The sequence below is a fragment of the Falco naumanni genome, chromosome 2, assembly GCF_017639655.2.
Source record: "Falco naumanni isolate bFalNau1 chromosome 2, bFalNau1.pat, whole genome shotgun sequence".
Lineage (NCBI taxonomy): Eukaryota > Metazoa > Chordata > Aves > Falconiformes > Falconidae > Falco > Falco naumanni.
The window spans coordinates 12,880,394-12,898,271 of NC_054055.1; the positions used below are offsets into that span (position 1 = coordinate 12,880,394).

The following is a 17,878-nucleotide window of genomic DNA, read 5'->3' on the forward strand; positions in this document are numbered from 1 at the left end:
TCTTTCCTGTGATTTTACTTTCCACTCCTCTCTTTCACTCTCAGTTTGTCATAACCTTCCACCAAAACCCCTACCTCAGCACATCTTTTCCCATGAATTATCTCCAATCTCTTAAAATACTGAAAGCATTTTTCTACCTAAATCCCTGCATCTCCTACTGTCCCCTCCCTCTTTCTGGACCAAACCATCATTTACCTTTTAGAAAATGTTCTTACCCAGTTGTCTTCACAAACTCATACCAAAACAGTAGCTCAAGAAATTAATGAGCAAGAAATCCTACTTTTAACTTCCAGAAATGTGACTTAGCATTATCTATCAACTTCACTGGCATAATCTTCTCCCTTAGGATTTTTCATCCTTCATTTTGTAGCCAAAAATATCTCTCTAAGGATCACTATGACTTTATAATCCCCATCACTATAATCTTTTCCTGTCTCTGTACACTCTTATTTTCAAATCTTTATTTTGGGTTTCCATATGCAGCCTTATCCGATGTCACCATGTTATTTACTTTTCCCCTTTTCTGAGCTTTAAACTTTCCCCACATCTGTCTCCCCCTCACTTATGTTGTCTCCTCCCACTAGTGATTGCTTTTCCTTGCTGGTCACTCCTATTTAAATAATCTTTAAAACACCTGTCTAGGTGTGCCCCCATATTTAAATTCTCCCTATGTTGTTTTCCCTGGAAAGCACAGCTTTTCCTTTTCTTTTCTGCTTTCTATTCTCACATACGCTGTTTGCTCTAACAGACGTAATTTGTCAGGTCTATATTGCAAGGCCATCAAGGCAGAGACCTTATTCGCTCCCTCTTTTAGCACAGAAGAGAAAGAGAGCAAGAACACCTACAGTATTACATAAACAACAGTAGTAAAAATGACACAGCATTAGCCTAATACAGGAAATGAATACTCCTTGGTGTGTTGTACATCCAGCCTGTAAGCAGACTTTCAGCCCTAAGAATTTGCCGACAGGCAAGAGGGGATCCTTTGTTGAATAGCAGCCAAAATTAATAGATAAACGTGCAAATAAAACCACTGTTTGCAATATACTTTAAGGCAACAAAGAAGCACATGTGAACCATTAAAAGTATTCACAGTACATGAATAATTTAGCAACATTTAATAGGAGTACAGTGATCACCCCGTATAGGAGTGTAATCAAGGCTTAGTTTCCCACGGGTTAAGAAGTATATCCTGAAATCATAGACACATGAATTCTTCCCTTCTGAGCAGAAAAACAGGACGTGTCTAAGGAAAGATGAGATGAGTGAAAACTCAGATGCTACACTTTGTGCGACTGCTTTGTTTGGTTGTGTGTGAAACATGCTTAGAATATACCTTATGCTACAGATTTTTATTGGTCGGGTGTAATTTAAGTTCAGTAATTACATAGCAACCCAATTTTTCATTAATTCAGGTTTCTCTGTGAAACCGTAAGTCTCTCATCAACACTCCTGTTTCAGTAATTCATTGTACTAAGATGTAAACTGAATTCAGATTCATTCTATCTTTGAAGTTTTGCCCCTTTCCCTAGGTCTGATTTTGAGGATAGTATATAAGCATGAGGTTCCAGAATTGAAATAGCAATTGAAAGTTACGATCCACATTCTTACATTTCTGAAAACTGTAAGTTGTTTATTCATTGAGAAGCATAGTTCATTTGTATAAAATATTGCTCTGTACTGCTTTAATATAAAATTGGTTCTTTAATTCCCCTCTCAATTTGACAGTTTAATGTGCTTCTTATGAAAGATTTTTCTTTAATGTTGTATATACCTGTCCCTAACTGGAAAATAATAAATGAATATACAAGTAGTAGCAGCTTTCTGCATCGTCTAGAGACTTTTTTTTTTAAATGGATTTAGTTTTACATGAATTTTCTTCATTGTATGTGTCCTTACACCACCACAATTTTGTGTCTAAATTGTATTTCAGGCTGTTTGGGTAGGAAGGACTGCCTGATCACTACAAATGATGAGTATACACAGTATACTTAGAGAAATTCTAAGATTTTAAGGTAGGGAAGAACAATGAGCTTTTGATAGAAAGGTACTTTCGTTCAAAAAATCTAAATAGTGGTAAGTGACAGAGGAAATGCTGTAGATAAAGATATTCATGAAAACCAGGATCTAGAAATACTTACAATACGAACAAGCCAAGCCAATGTAGACGTAGATGTAGAGTAGTGAGTGTTGTAATGATAAGGTGGAGTCTGATCATCTTCCCACGTCTCATACCGTTCTGCATAGAAGACTGCTCTCTTTGGGTTCAAAGCACCAATAGGCTGCAAAGGGATAAGAGGTCAAATATATTATTGGCTGAAGGGCAGCATGTCTGAAATGTCATAGGTTAATTCTGCATTAAGATTCACTACATAGGAGACTGCAACCAAACTCATTCCATGCTGTAGTAATCCCTTCAGATTGCTATAATCTTAGAAATTTCTTTCAAAGGCTTTGTGTACTGAAAGTCTTATGACTTTCCTTATTTTAATTGACAAATATAAGTGATCCACATCTGCAAACTTTCAAGACCTTGAAGTATGAGTTGTTTCCCAATTAATTCAGTAACGTTGTTCTGGAAATAGACTTCTAAAACTGCATTTAAAATGCATTGAGGCCAAACTAATATTTCTGTTGCTGTCATTCACCATAATCACACAGCTAATGAAAACTGACTTTTGCTCACACAGGATACTTTGTAATGCGCAGTTCATGATGAAAAGATTTCACGCGGAACTGCTGGTGGTGTCTGGTGATCCTAAGCAGAAATACTTAAAAAACATGCATAGTCCTGCAGGATTGGATGTACTTTCTGACTGAACAAAGCCACGTTTTACTGAACAAAACAAGCTTTATACTTAAACACAATATAATATGGAAATTATTCACAAATTCAAAGTCCATTCTGGCCATACTTTACAGACAATCTCTATAAATTAGTTAAAAAACAAAAGAAATGTAAGACAGTAGTAGGAACTGTTGGCTTTGATGTGCCTACTCAAGGGATACGTGCTTTTCTAGGGTTCTTTTAACTCACTTTATCTCAGAAATTTTTTTTGCAAAAGATATTTGTTATTGTGTGATACAAAAGTCACTAGGATAAAGAAAATACAACAGAAAGTAACTAAACTGTTGAAATAAATATGTAAGTGATCTTGAATGTGTATTTCCAGATAAGATAGCAGTAGTATATTTACTATCTGCAAAGAATGTTCGGATTTTAGCTTTTGTAGTAAAATTAATCAAACACACAGTTTAATACTTAGAGGGCTGCATACTTCTGCACCAAATAATAGTATAAACTTACTATAAATTATTTGTATTAATCAAAAATTAAGAGTTAGAACTGATATCACTAAGGGAGTTACAACCTGAAATCAAAAGTACTCAAGGTCTTTGACCTTTTTCAAAATGCTAACAGGTATTTTCCCATTTCATTCCACCCCACAACTCTTCTAGTGAGTTAAAATCCAAAGTCATTTGGAATGGAAATACCAGTACAAGGTCAAATCAATGGGTTTCACTACACTGCAAATGTAACAACAATTTTAAAGCTACAAGGATTTTATTCCTTCAGCGCTGCTATGTTTTTTGAGATGGCTGTTAAAAAGGTTGACATAGAACATGAGGTTTACCAATTTTACATATTACAGCTTGTTTTTAAATAGCAGTGTTTGATGAAAACTTACATTTTAAAACATTATGGTTTCAGGGTTTTTCACATGAAACACTCTGGATGCCTAATACTTTGCTGTGTCATGGAGATGTTAATAGCTTTCTCATACATGTAAAATGTATGAGTAATCCCTAAAGATCAGTGTTATCTGGTGCAGATTGCACCGCAAGACCTTATGAAACATTCTTGAAAAAGTAAGTATAAGCCATTTCCTAACACCTTCCAGGCATGTTTCCCAACTACTGCATAAACAAACAAACAAACAAACAAACAAATACTTGCGTTTTTGTTATACTCTGGTTTGTTACACATCCTGCCACTGTCAGGGTACGCTGGCATTATTGTAGCCTATAAGTTGCCAATATATAAAAATGGTTGTTCAGCTACTTCCTTGACGAAGTATCTTATTAAAAGACATTATTTTCCTATTAAGACTGACTAACTGTGCCAGATACATGCACTTTGCTAAATTATATCGGGACACTGCTTTGCTTCAGGGACTGCATGGGACCTGCCGATACCACCCTCGTTTAAGGTACTGTGCATCCACAGCTCTGGCAGGACAAATTCCAGTCCCCAACTGTGCTTTTCAAAAGCTAAAGCAGTAGTTCACACTCTCACCTGTTAACAGGAGATGTTCACCCTCTCTGAGAAGGAAGCACAAACTGGCAGGCAAATCGGTGAGACTGCATTTTGCAATAGACAAACACCCTGACAGTATCTCTGCCCTTCACCGTGAAGGTGCATCTTACCCTACGCTGCAGTGAGTTCTGAGGCTACAGAAGACAGAGGCATCGTCTGCCAAAATATACATATATGTTTGAAGGCACATTAGGGAAGGGATATGGTGATCAATGCAAGACTGAAAATCACAACTCCAGGCCTTTCAAAATATATTTGAAGCTGATCAGGTATCTTTCATCAAATAAGTGATGTGTTTCCATTCTTCAGTGTAAATTGATTACAGTAACATGAACTGAGAAGCATAATTGATGCTCAAAAATAATCATAAGGTATTTCATTTTATAGACTAGTTTAACCCATACCTTTAAATAACCCTTTTAAATAAATAATATATATATAAATATATAGAGAGGCAGAGTAGTTAATGAAAAGGTACTTCCTCTCAAGAACTTGACAAGAGTTTTCCAAAGTCACACAAACCACAAATGCAAACACACCATCACACTTTCTGTGTTCTTCAGGAAGAAGTGTTATTTCAATTTAAAAGATAAAAGATACAAGGTTGTAATATGGTGCATTCCCATTTTCATGTAAAAATGCCTGCACAAGTAGCTAAAATAATCTACTTTCAGAAGACACATGTTCAATTTATTAAATGATAAACGTAAAAAGCCCTATTCTGAAGATTTCCTTCATCCTCATCAATATTCTTTTCAGAGTCAGAATCCATTTTTCTTTCAATTACTTTCGGATTCATTTGAAGAAAAATGCTGAAATGCACAAAATATCTGCTGAATAAAATGGACTCTTTAAGTGAAATATCATGAAAGTCATCTCCTTTCTTGAACAGTATGGAAATTTTCAGGTGAAAATCTCTGGGAAGAATCATTTCTGGAAATTACCCTTTCTTGCCCCAGAGAGAAGGAAAGAAAGAAACAAAAGGGTGAGGTAGATCTTGTCTTCAGCTAGAAAGTCTCACCTAGACTCCTCAGGACAAATCCTAGATTGGATGAACTAGTGATCTGGATGGTAACCTGGGATTCGGGAGATACAGGTTCATTTCTGTCATTCCACAAAGATTTCTAGTGTGTCCCAAGTAAATTGCTTAGGAATAACTACAGCTTGCAATACAAAGGTGTGCTAGAAATCCCTGAGCCGGGGGGTGGGGGGGCTGGCATGCAAACACACCACCATGTATGCAAGGATGACAAGTGGAATCTCAGCAGCAGTGCAGCTGTCTCAACGCAGCACTGCATGGGGGGGAGAGCTGGGAGCTGCCCAGGCTCATACAACTGCAGCTTCTGGTTCAGCATTCCATCAGCTATTTCTGGCCTGTGGGGAAGAAATACAAGGAACATCTGATCCCCCTTTTCTCCCTTTCTGTGCAGTAATGGAGACCCCTATGTGAAACACTTCTCCGCACATTAACAGAGAGGACTTGAATGTCCCCTGATGCAGGAAGCCATACACACTGGAAATGCTAACGGGAAGTGCCCGTTTCTCTCATCTTTTTGTTGTGCAATTTAAATACTTGTTGATTAACCACAAATAGATCAGCCTGTGCGTACCAAATGACCAGGCATTTTCTGAAAGCAAAACCTTCTGTAAATAAAATAGTAGGGAGTAAATTCAGAGAGGTCTGTACCTGGCTTCCTTTCTTTGTCTTCTTTCTAATGTCCATGTGGGAAAATGCTGTTACCCAAAGAAATGCTAACAGTTCATCCTTTCTTAAAAGACATACATTTTCTGTAAAGACTTTAAATCTCAATTGCACAAAGTACCAGCTAACCCTGGTTTACTCTGATGAGTAAATCGCTAGATGATCATCCTGCTAGATGACAAGATCTACAGTAACAGTAGTCTCTCACATTTCTTGTGCAATGTGTAGGGTATATGGAGTTCTGGGCACTTTTCCATAGCATTACTGTGCCATTCTCAGCCCAGAAAGTCTGAGGTTTTGTCAGGTTTTAATCTGATACCATGGCTATAAAATGGAGATAAATTTTATTTATGGATCAATCTCTGTATCTTAACATAATGGAAGAAAGTAATTTTATTTCCATTTCAATAAGAACCTGCTGCTGTGTGAACTAGTCAAAATGACTTGCAAAAACAATACAAATGCAAAGCTCAACCCATGTCCTACGTCTCAGTCCAGTACCTTAACCATAAGATTAGTACAGAAGCTGAATTTGAATCTCACAAATTGTTCTGAACATTAAAAAAAAGGTTCTTTTTATGACTTTTTATAAAATACTTTTTCCAAACATGTTGTTTGTCTTTTTATTAAAAAAATCCCTCTGCAAGGACTCATACCAAATAGTATTAACTTTTCATAAAATGGTTTTATAAGATATTCTTTACTCCAACCAAGCAAAACAACTCGATTTACAACAATGTCTATCCAGCCACTTCACTTCTGATATACTAAAAGCTGCTGTTTGAGTTTATTTTATGCTCCTTTTTCATTTAAAAATAAAGTATTTACTTTAACTTTAAAAACACACTGCTATTCATGTCATTCTTTTCTATCTGGTTAATCTCTTTAGACATCTGGCCTTTGAACCAGTGTATTGTCAATACATCTAGTGTTTATATCCACTGGACATGTTATGTTAGCTCATGTAATATTTACTGTTTTGCCAGCTATCTTCATAGAACTACATTCTCTCATGAGAGCAGAACTGAACGTAGCATCCAATTTATCCAGCCATTGAAATATTCTGCTTATCTTGACTCTAATTTATGCAGCAGCTACCTTATCTGTTTATATCTCTCTGTTTAGCGTTTTTTTTTTTTTTTTTTTTTTTTTTTTTGTGGGTGTGGGTGTGTGGGTGTGTATGGTGCTCTGCAATATTGTGGCTGGGTACAAAAGAAATCTTGAGCATGGCTTTGTTTGGCTCTGGCTCAATACAGACTGAGCTTTTCCTGACTGCTTGCTTTTTTATTAAAAAAACACACCAAACAACAACCTTTAAGTAGGACATCTTAGGATGGTACTTTAAAGTGTAAAATAAATCATGATTTTATCCAAATCTGTAAACAGTTTTTCTTCAGCATACCAATATCAACACTATCAAATATGAGTTCTGGCAGGTTCAAAGTACCGGAGTTTCACTCAGTAAATTAACATTTTATTTAAGAAAAGAAAATGTTTAATTGTGTGGCTTAAACCAAATGAGAAACTCGTTTTTCTTCTGATGGTAGGGCTGTGTGTGGTAAGGAGAGGAGTTTAAGTTACAGGAACTGATCTCATTTTTCCAGTGAGTGGCTCTTGATAAGCCCATAAACTCCATTCCACAGCATACACATTTTTGGAAGTATTAAGTGTGGTTTCCCTTGAAATATTCACACTTCGATGCATTCATTTGCATTATTACATTTAGAAGCCTTGGGGCTTTATCACTTCCTTTTCTTGAAATGGCACAGTAATAAGGAAAAGTGGTTATGCTTATCACCACCCGTCAGTCAAACACCTTCTATATTAACAAAATATAATTTTTTCCACTCAATGAATGGGCGTGTGATGTTTCATACACATGTCAATATTAGTATTACTTTGCCTGGTGAAGAAATCATTTTATTTAACAGGATGTATGACTGGAAGTAAATGAGGAGAAATTCCCATTTACACTTTAATGAGCAGGGACAATGCAGCATGTCAAAACCATGCATTCACTAAAATTTAGGAGTAAAAGTCAAACAATTTTGCACAAACAAACCATATCACATTTTAAGTGTGCTGAAACCCTGAAAACCTCAGTGTACAGTAAGGCCTGCATACACGTTTCCTGTACTAATGTTTAATACCACAGGTATTCTTCCAAAGGAAATCTCAGTGACGAAGAAAATAAGCAGATCACCTGGTGGTTTGATAGTGAAAAGATAATCTATGTACCTATGACAGCCTCTTTCATTAGCTTTTCATCCTGTCAAACAATAAACATAACCTTTAACCTTGTATATGTAATGAATAAAACTTGAGCCTACACTGTCTAATCAAATGAGTGGTCCAATATATCCTACTGCTATGGCACCTTCCATGCCCATGGGCCCTGGTTTTAGATTTCAATTTGTAACTAAAAGCAAAAGAAAAACCTTGATAGGGAAATTTCCAAACATTTCAAAGAAAAAGGGCAGAGGAATTTTCAGGCTAATATTTAAATATAATTGTTCTGAGAGAACAAGCAACATCTGGATGTAAAAGTACCACAATAAGGAGCGCTACATAAAAACTGAATAAAATTAAATGGAAGGAAAGAACAAGTTACACATTCAAGATGGCTTTGCAGTAATGTAAATATTTAAGTTTGAGTTAAATGCAAAAGGCATATGTTTTACTCTGTCACTGACACCATAAGCAAGCCAAACACATCTAGTTCCATTTCCACAAAACATATGAATTGCATTCATCGTGTATGTTCACTCAGGAGTTGTGATGTTGCAACAGTGGCGTATCATGTTTTATTCAGAAAGCCTAGGAATCAGAGGTTAAAAAATTGCAAAAGTACTGTCAGTGATCATAATTGACACTGGAGCTTTGCATGAACTTTTTGAGATAATACACAAATTATTTATTTTTTTAGAAGTTAGATTCAGCATCTATATTTAACTACCAGAACTTTTTTAAACCAACAAAACAAAGCATGATAGGTGCTTTCTCTTTAAATTTCATTGCTTTAGTGGCTTCTGCCACATACGCAATAGTGTTAGAATTCCAAATAATTTCAAAAGATTGTTTGAGGGGTATTAGTTACTAAATATTCAGGATAGAGGCTCTGTGAAACCTAAGAAGGGCAAACTTGCAGGAAGACAGAAGGTCAGGAACTAACAAAGGAGATTTTATCCATCAACAGCTTAGCTGGAGGTTCTGATTTGCCATCAGATCCGCAAGAACATTTCTCCATTGCAGGGTAAAACCTGACAGAAGGAAGTGGCTCCTCATGGAAAGGATACTGTGTGTGCCGGCCCCAGAGGTCTGGCTGAGGCTTGATCGCACATCCCGGTTCAATAACGTGAACAATAAATCACTAATTCCTGCTTTTAAGCACTGGGCTACTCAGGATTCACTTCCCTAACAAGGAAAGAAGGGGCTTGCCTACAGATATAGGACAATATTGAAAATGAAAACAGAATTGCCCCAGAAATACTTCAGATACATTCTGATTTTGAAGATTTTTACTGATAATGCACAAATTGAAACAGGTTGCTGTTTCAATGCATAACAGCCCAAGTGCACAAAGTAAGGCATTTCATGTTAAACTGGCCACTGCCTTTTACAAAAAGTCATTAATCTATTTTCCCATCTAAAACCATTGTGAAATGAAACCTATCAGATGTTATTATAATGAACACTGGAAACGTTTGATAATTACACCCTTTTATCCTGAGGGATCTCTCAACACTTCATAGATTGCACACATGTTCTCTCACACATCCATGAGGTAAATGCAGCTCAGATATTGCCAGAGAGGAAAGACCATTCTCCTTAACTAGTTCCGTGTAGGCTTTTTTCCAGGGGTCAAAACCCTAGCTTTTCCAGAGGAAACCACTGGCAGCTTTTGAATAAGAGAATGCAGTTATCAAATTGGGTAAGAAAATGTCCTGGAGCAAAATACTGCTGTGCACATTGCATGGATTCTTGAAACATAAATAACATGGAACTTGATTTTACATTTCCTTTTAAGGGAGAGCACTACTAGGAGTGCAGTGATACTTAATAAGATATACAAGCACTAATTCCATAATGAGTCTTTACTAACTCATGAGGAAAACCTATCTATTCAACTATCAAGCTACTTCCTGTAGCAATTACATACTTTAATAGGCTGCCATAAAAATTTGGATCCAAGCAAAACTAAGTACCTCATGACGGACTCATGAGATGCTGACTAATCTTGTTGCACTTCACCACACGTAGTGCTATTAATACTAGAAAGAAGTGAGTTTGAGAGATTTTGAAAAGTGTAAGCATCATAATGAAAGGTTTATCACTATAAACAACTCCAAAAGAAATGTTTTTATACATGCTAGCAAGTGCAAGATGATCACTGGCCTTTATTTAACTCATGTCTGTGGAGCTTCTTTTATTGTTCTTGGCACAGATTACAATGGCATTACACAATTGAAAAACATATTTGTGAAACATATCTATAATACTGTGAAATACTGTGTCAGAAGTTTTACACAACATAAGCAGAGTCTCAACCAATTTGTTTACATTTGAGGTATACTTTGAGTGTAGTTTAATATCTGCATTTATTTACTTGTTTATCTAAGAAAAAGGGAGAGGAAACCTAGGTGTCTCCATCTGCTATTACACAATCAGGTTCTACTCAAATTATTTTGGAAGTCTCACAAAAGTAGGCTTCCAGGAGCAGTTACATCTGGAGGTACTGCAAGCACACTTTCCAACAGGGATATGAGACTGTGGGATGCCCAGGGTGGGATCTTTCCGCTGCTGCCCAGGATGCTTGCAGGAAGAGGAGGAAGAAAAGCAGACTTAAGGCAGAAGCCCCAGAAATTCTCATCCCTGACCAGCAGCAGAAGGGAAAGCAGGGGCTGCAGCGCAGGGGTGCAGAACAGACCTTGGGGGTCACTCTCTCCTCTCCAGCCTCACTCCTTAAGTCAGTGAGTGACAGCCTCCTGTGGTTCTGAGCCTCACTCAGCTTGTACAAGCAACTTCACGCTCCTGGCTAAGGAACTGCAGCAAGGATGCAAGAAAACTGCAAGAAATTCCTGCTGGGGATGTTGCAAGGCTACCCACCTTCACCGGTAAGAAAGTGCATACACTTTCCTAGTTGACATGAACCAGGAAAGATACTTCTCACAACTCAGTTTCAAACCCTGTATTTTGCTTTTATTCCATTTGGCCAAAAGTAGTGCCCCTCCATATACTTCTGCTATGCTTGGCCAGAACATACCTTCTCCCCAGCCTGTTGACACAGAGTATCAGAGCTGGGTATAGCTGGCAGTCTGGTGCTATTAGAGAAACAAATACTAGGAACTGTTCTATTATAAAGCACCAACTGCTCGAGTCTGGCTAGAGGACAAAAACCACAAATAATGATAGGGCGGAGATACTCCAGGATCTAAAATACACAATACTTGTTTACTGAATAATCATTAAACCAAAAGGAGGTGCTGCTATTACATTACTCGTCTACTGAAAAATAAAGTGAAAAATTAGCCAAAGCTTCTTATTTCCAAAGGACCAGCTTTCACAATCTAAGGGAGATAATTAGTGAGATCAAGTGGTCTGACACATTCATGATCCGCAAGTCAGAAGGTACAGAGGAGTTGCAGGTTTGGAACCAGATCAGTCAGGGACACAAAAGCAGCATAATGTAGAGATTCAGTATAAAAAGATTCTAAAATAGAAAAGCCCATTTCAGACTTTTCTGACTTAAGATAAAAACCTAACTTAGCCAGACTATAAGTATAAAACAAAATCTCCTCCTAAAAGTGCTGGCTGTCTTTAACAGAATTGACACGTACCTTTGAAAGATCTCTGAAGTTTCCTGGAAGGGTCAGGTCTAACTCCTCAGACTCATAGTTTGTTAAGACCCACGGAAATACAGGGTATTGGTTCAGATCATTGTATGTTCGTCCTATTAAGAAAGAAAATGTTTTAAGAAGTAGGAAATAGTGTCCACTACTTCAGCTGAAAAACAATCTAGCAGTTACTTCTATTGCAACACATACTCCCAGTTCCCACCACTTGACAGAATCAGGTATAAATCTTCCAGACAAAAGCAACCATTCAGATGCACTTATCTTGACTCAGAAGTCAATGCAGAAATCAGCGTAATATAAAGAGCGCAGTATTTTCCAAGATAATCTAAAATGCACCATATGCCAATAAACACTTTCCTTTTTATTTGCATTAAGTTTTTTCATAGCATGAATGTTGAAATTTAAAACCACTAGACTATTATTTTCCTAGCAACTGCATGCGGTATCATTAGCTGGCAAAGATTAAATGAGACTCCAAACAGCAAGGGGATAAAGTTGAGGTTTGAAAATCTAGGTCTACCCTAGATAGACAATATTAATCCATTATTCCTCATGGCTCTTCTTCACTGAAGTGAGATTTCGCTGCAATAGTGGAATCAAAGTGGAGGAAATCATGTTTCCTTTAACACTATTTCATAAGCACTTTGAAAATCAAAAAACATTTTTCCTCCCCTAAAAGCCTAAGCTGACTGCCCCAGGCCACCCTCTCCAAACATAATGAAAGAAACATTGATACCATCCCAGCAGCTCACATGTGCAAAAGCCATCTTTAGATACAATTTCAAAAGAACAATCTGCAACTGAAGTGAACTGTAAATTATGAATTAATTACCAGAAAAATTGTGTTTGGGAAACACTGTTTTTCTGTGTCAGCTGGTGGTTAGTAGTATCTAACATTTCAGTGATAAGACAAATGAAGTTGCTTAGTAACAGAGCCATCCACCATATTGATTTACTGAGAACCACACAATATGCAACATGAGTCTTAAAAAACAAAATCAGGTCATAAATATATGTGTGTGTGTATTTATATAATATAATTAGCAGACTGAAATAACCCAGGTTAACAATTCCCAGTCCTGCGGCAGATTTACAGCCCTGTCTCACTAACTGCTTCCTTCCAGGTTCTGGACAGATTCCTGGGGTACAAAACCCGGCACAGAAAAACACAGGCTTCCTTGTTCTGAGTAGCATTTGCAATTCTCCACAAAAATCAGCTCTGCTTTAATGAAATGTGAAACTTTCACTGCTCTACAAACACCTTATTTTTTTTAATAGAAGTTGATGAACAAGGAGAATGTTTCTATTTTGTACTTAGTTTCACTGAAAACAGGAAAAGTGCATATTGTTAACAACTGTGTGTCCTCATTTTTACATTTTGAGCACATAGGTGTTCACAAGAATATAAAAAAATAACTGAGGTGCAAATACAACTGTTAAAAAAGCAATACCAGTACAGTGTGCCACACATAAATAAAGATGGATAGAAACAAAACCAGTTCTTCTTTAATATCAAAAATGAGTGACTGCAAAACCATTCTCATAAAAAATGAGTATGAGTATCAAAAAAGTAAGTCAAGAAATACACCAGAATTTATCCATGTGAGGGAAGAAACAGAAAGGTACTCTCTGGCAGAATATTAATTGTTTTAGTTGGGGGGTGGGGGGTGGGGGGTGGTACGTCTAGATGTCCTGAAGTAAGACAGCTCTGCTTCATTTTCCACATCTGCCAAATCAATATATTATTTTCCTCTTTTGCAAGGGATTAGTTACATACAATTTTTAAAGTTTCTTGAGATGGTCAAATTCAAGGTTTTATGAAATATGGCCTTTATAACACTATACCTGTATATAATAGATGTTTTTCTTACCATCAGAATCCTCAATTAGGTTAACCAGAAGAGTGTGCAAAAGCCTCAGCAAAAGAAAGATATTTGTGTTTACGTAAAGAGCAGACTAAAATAAATTTAAGATTCAGGAAGAGAATGACTCAAATGACTGTAGTCTATTAAAAAGCATAAACAAAACTAAAGATTCTTCAGAATCAAAAGTTTTATGGAAAAGAGTTCACAGTAATAAAGACCTCGCACTGAAAACACTTTATAGAAACATTTGGAAATGTGAGAACGTTTGCAAGAGTTCAAAAGGAAATTTAGCGTTATCCAAAATTATTTTTATTTTCACAATTGAGATTTTCCATACTCTTATTTTAATGAATTTTGATATTAATTTGATTTCATTTCAATTTCAATATTCAGTCAATAAGATTTTGACTCTTTGATCCTGTTCCACATGGGAAAATCACAAACATGTGAATAGCACAAGAAAAGAGCAACCCTAAGCCTAGCTGCTGTACTTGAGTTCTCCTTTGCTGTGTGGTTTTGATAGGTTACTTATAGTACAGACACACGAACAAATTATCATGTGGAATTAGCCCCATTCAGGACACTGCAGTAATTCTTGTGTGCAATTTTTTACCCCATGATGAGAAATAATTTGCAGCAATTTATGTCTCATCTTAGGTAGGATAAGCTACAAACAACGGAGCCTTCATGATTATGTATTTGATAAATATACCCATAGTCTTGTGAAAAAAATATTTACTTCTCTCCTACTTCAATATTTATAAAACATGTTTTATTTATGAAGAGATTAACTACTAAGAGTAGCTATTAATCTGTTTAGCGAAAAAGTTAGTAATTTATTTTTCTCAATTCACCAGTTTTCTTTTTAACGTCAACAAATAAAAATGACTTGAGAAGATGAACCATAATTTAAATTGTGAAAGGAGACCAAACCTACATGATGAGATAAGACCACACAACTATGCTTATCTGAGTGGAGGACAGTGATCTAGGCCTATAATGGGATTACAAATCCCTAATTCTAAACATGCATAAATATTAGTGGTTTAACTTTATTAGGAATGCTTTCTTGATCTGTTCTGGCTTCACAATGATTATTTTCAGAGTAAAGTCAGCAGATGAATATATTTAGTCGTCTCATCAATTGCCTGGTTCTTCCCACAAGAATTATTTGGTTCTTCCTTTAGCTAAATAAATATAAAACATAAACCTGTATTGCTATTGGTAGTCCCTATACCTTTTCAGAAGCTTCAGATTTCCCTCCAAGTAGGCTTACAGAGATTAATATTAAAGGCTGAATATTAAATATCGCAAGCCTGTGACACTAATCTACTTGAACAATAAAACAGGCATAGTAAATGAGATCTCAGAAATACTGGATATGTTTCTTCATTAAAAAAAGTTTTTAATTAAACCATCCAATTTAATGTTTTTATATGGCACTTTAGTTTTGAAGGTAAAGTGAGCTAGAGACAGCTGACAAAGAAATTATAACTGCAATTCCTTGGTGAAAATGTTAATGACAGCAAAATATTGTTTAATTAGATGATTGCAGCATCTGGATTAACACTCTTTAAGAGCGATGTTCCTGTGCTTGTCTGCTTCTTCACACTTTACAGACATTTTGTCATCTCTAGGTCATTAGGAAAGAATTTTTAATGATTTTTCTAGAAGCAAGTAGTTCGAGTTACATCTAATTAGATGACAATAATAAGCCCAACACATGCAGTAGCTAAATATATACATAATTAACCAGTGAGGGCTTGTACATCACAGAGTAAAAAAGTGGAAAATGCTAAACAGGCAAAAAAAAAAAAGAGGGAGGGGGAAGATGTTCATCTGAATTTATTACCTGACTGAAGATGTCTTTTTTTTTTTTTTTTTTTTTTTTTTTACACAAACCTTTAAAAATAATCCCTTTCCAGTACAAGAAATGGCTTACAAAAATTATGGGGATAATTATATAAAACTTTAAAAAGCTTTGGCACGTAGGATTTAAAAGAATTAAAATTCCAATAAATACAAATACAAACACATATTTCATATTCTGCCATTTGAAAAGGAAAAAACAGCAGAAATCAGTTAAATAATGAGAAAGATTTGAAAACGAGACTTCTAACTAAAACAGTTGTTTCTAACTATATTAGAAAATGACTTCTTGTTCCCACTCCTCTTGATTCCTTTTGCTGCGGTGGGACTACTTTTAAGTACTTGTATCTGAGAAAAGTAAAAATTACTGTTCCCTATATCACCCAGAGGGTTCAGTTGACATACATGGTGATCACATGCAATATGGCCTTTTCCTAAGTGCCTGAAGAAAGGACAATTAGTATAATCATAGCTGCTTCCAAGCCTTCAAAGTGAAAGGATCCCTGAAATGGCAATAGGTAGGAGGAGGGGGAAGGTGGCCAGGAAGACTTATGTCTACACAACCAGAACAAAAACCAGGGACATGGAGAGTATAACACTGAGACTGATTGATAAGTAGCAGAGTGCAGTGTTTACCTTTGGGAGAAAAACCCAGAGCTGTAAACATGCTGATATATGCTCGAGTCAGAAAAGAGGGACAGAAAGAGGCAAAGACCTTGGAAACAGATTAGGGAGGTGGGAAAACAGTTGGGTAGAGGGCCAGAGAAGCAGGTTGAAACAAGAATTTAGAGAGTTTTGAAAATGGAAAGCAATTCTGAACTGAAATTGCAATACGTCATCAGGCCAGCAGAAATGATGGTAATCATATAGTCTCGGAGAGGAAATTACCGAGAAAGACAGAACTATGATAGCTGAAGCAGAGACTTAAGTCATGAGTACAGATCACAACAGAAAAAGTTAAACTAAAAATGAAACCGGGCAATGTTTCAGAGCTGGTAACAAGGTGATGTAATGACAACAACAACAAAAAAAAAGTCATAGAAACATGGATTTTTTCCAAGGGGACACTTCAGTATTTCAAACATTGATTAAAAACTTACAGAATAGCCAGGGGCCATGCTTGTCAGGACAGACATATTGGCAAACCAGGGAGAGATTTAAGGAGAGATCCGTATATTTATTTCAGTGGCTCTGTTCTACAGAGACCAACCAGTCTGTGTAATTAACAGTATTAACAAGGAGGCAAAAGACAAGGTAGGTAGGATTTAAAAGAATTAAAATTCCAGTTGTGGGAAAGGACCCATCTGCATGCCACAAACAAAAGAAATGAGTTGGTGTCAGCAGCCTCATTCCTGAATGTCTCTCTTCCAAGGCTGCCGTTTCCTGAATAATTTCAGAAAAGGATCACAAGAAAACATGAGTGATTTCTTACTGTTTTGTAAAGGGCTAAATGCTAATTAAGCACAGTTGAAGAAGAAAGGAAGCTACAAAGAATCAGCAAAGAGCATATTAAGCCACTTTGTTAGTGGACCTCTGTTTACTTGGAAGAGGAGAAAAAACAATGAAGGGACCTATGTATCACTTCCCAACAGACAATCCACATTTCTTAAGTGCCAAACCTCCACATTTCTTAAGTGATTAAGCTATGGCTCAGATATGCCAAATAAGCTAGTAGGAGCTAAATGGCAGCAACAAATAAAAAGCCTTTGATTCACATATTTCTCAATGGCTAAAAACAATGATACTGTTAGAAAAGAAGACACTGCTTAAACAAACAATTACAGTCTATAACTAGGCCATCACTGTCTACATGAACAATTACTGGCAAACAAGTTGTATCTTTCAAGGAAATATTTCTTATGGGATCTCATTACAAAAGAGTATAATTAAAAATATATTTGGAAATTGGATTTCCAAAGAAGAAAGAAAAGAAAATATGTGCTATGTCTTCACTTGGCAAAGGAGGTCATGAATATATTCAATACCCTATCTTTGTGTACAAAGTAGAAAATCCTATATTTTCTTCTGACTGCCCAGGGTCCTACAGTGCCCACAGTGCACAGAGATTTTGCTTCCATTTAACAGATGTACTGGGACAGTTATCAGTTCCGTGTTATCAGAGCTAGGGCATCATGTAGCATCATTAAAAAGAATGATTTTATAAAATAGGTCAGTCAATACAAGATGGAGACAAAGAGCTAGGCTGAATTTCTTCTAGAGACTCAAATTTTCCTCCCTCTCTTTCAGGGAGTATGGTCTTTACCTAAAT

The 17,878-nt window shown here is 36.3% G+C and overlaps 1 protein-coding gene across 6 annotated transcripts in view; it reads right to left on the reverse strand.

The window, feature by feature from the left end:
* The window catches only part of NBEA (neurobeachin), a 506,742-nt gene that overhangs the window by 74,591 nt on the left and 414,273 nt on the right, over positions 1-17,878 (reverse strand). For all 6 annotated transcript variants that reach the window (XM_040584007.1, XM_040584004.1, XM_040584003.1 and 3 more), the window contains 2 exons: positions 11,858-11,970; positions 2,142-2,282 (listed from right to left, as the gene is read on the reverse strand). In XM_040584007.1, the coding sequence (XP_040439941.1) occupies positions 2,142-2,282; positions 11,858-11,970 (254 nt within the window). The remainder of the gene's footprint in view (positions 1-2,141; positions 2,283-11,857; positions 11,971-17,878) is intronic.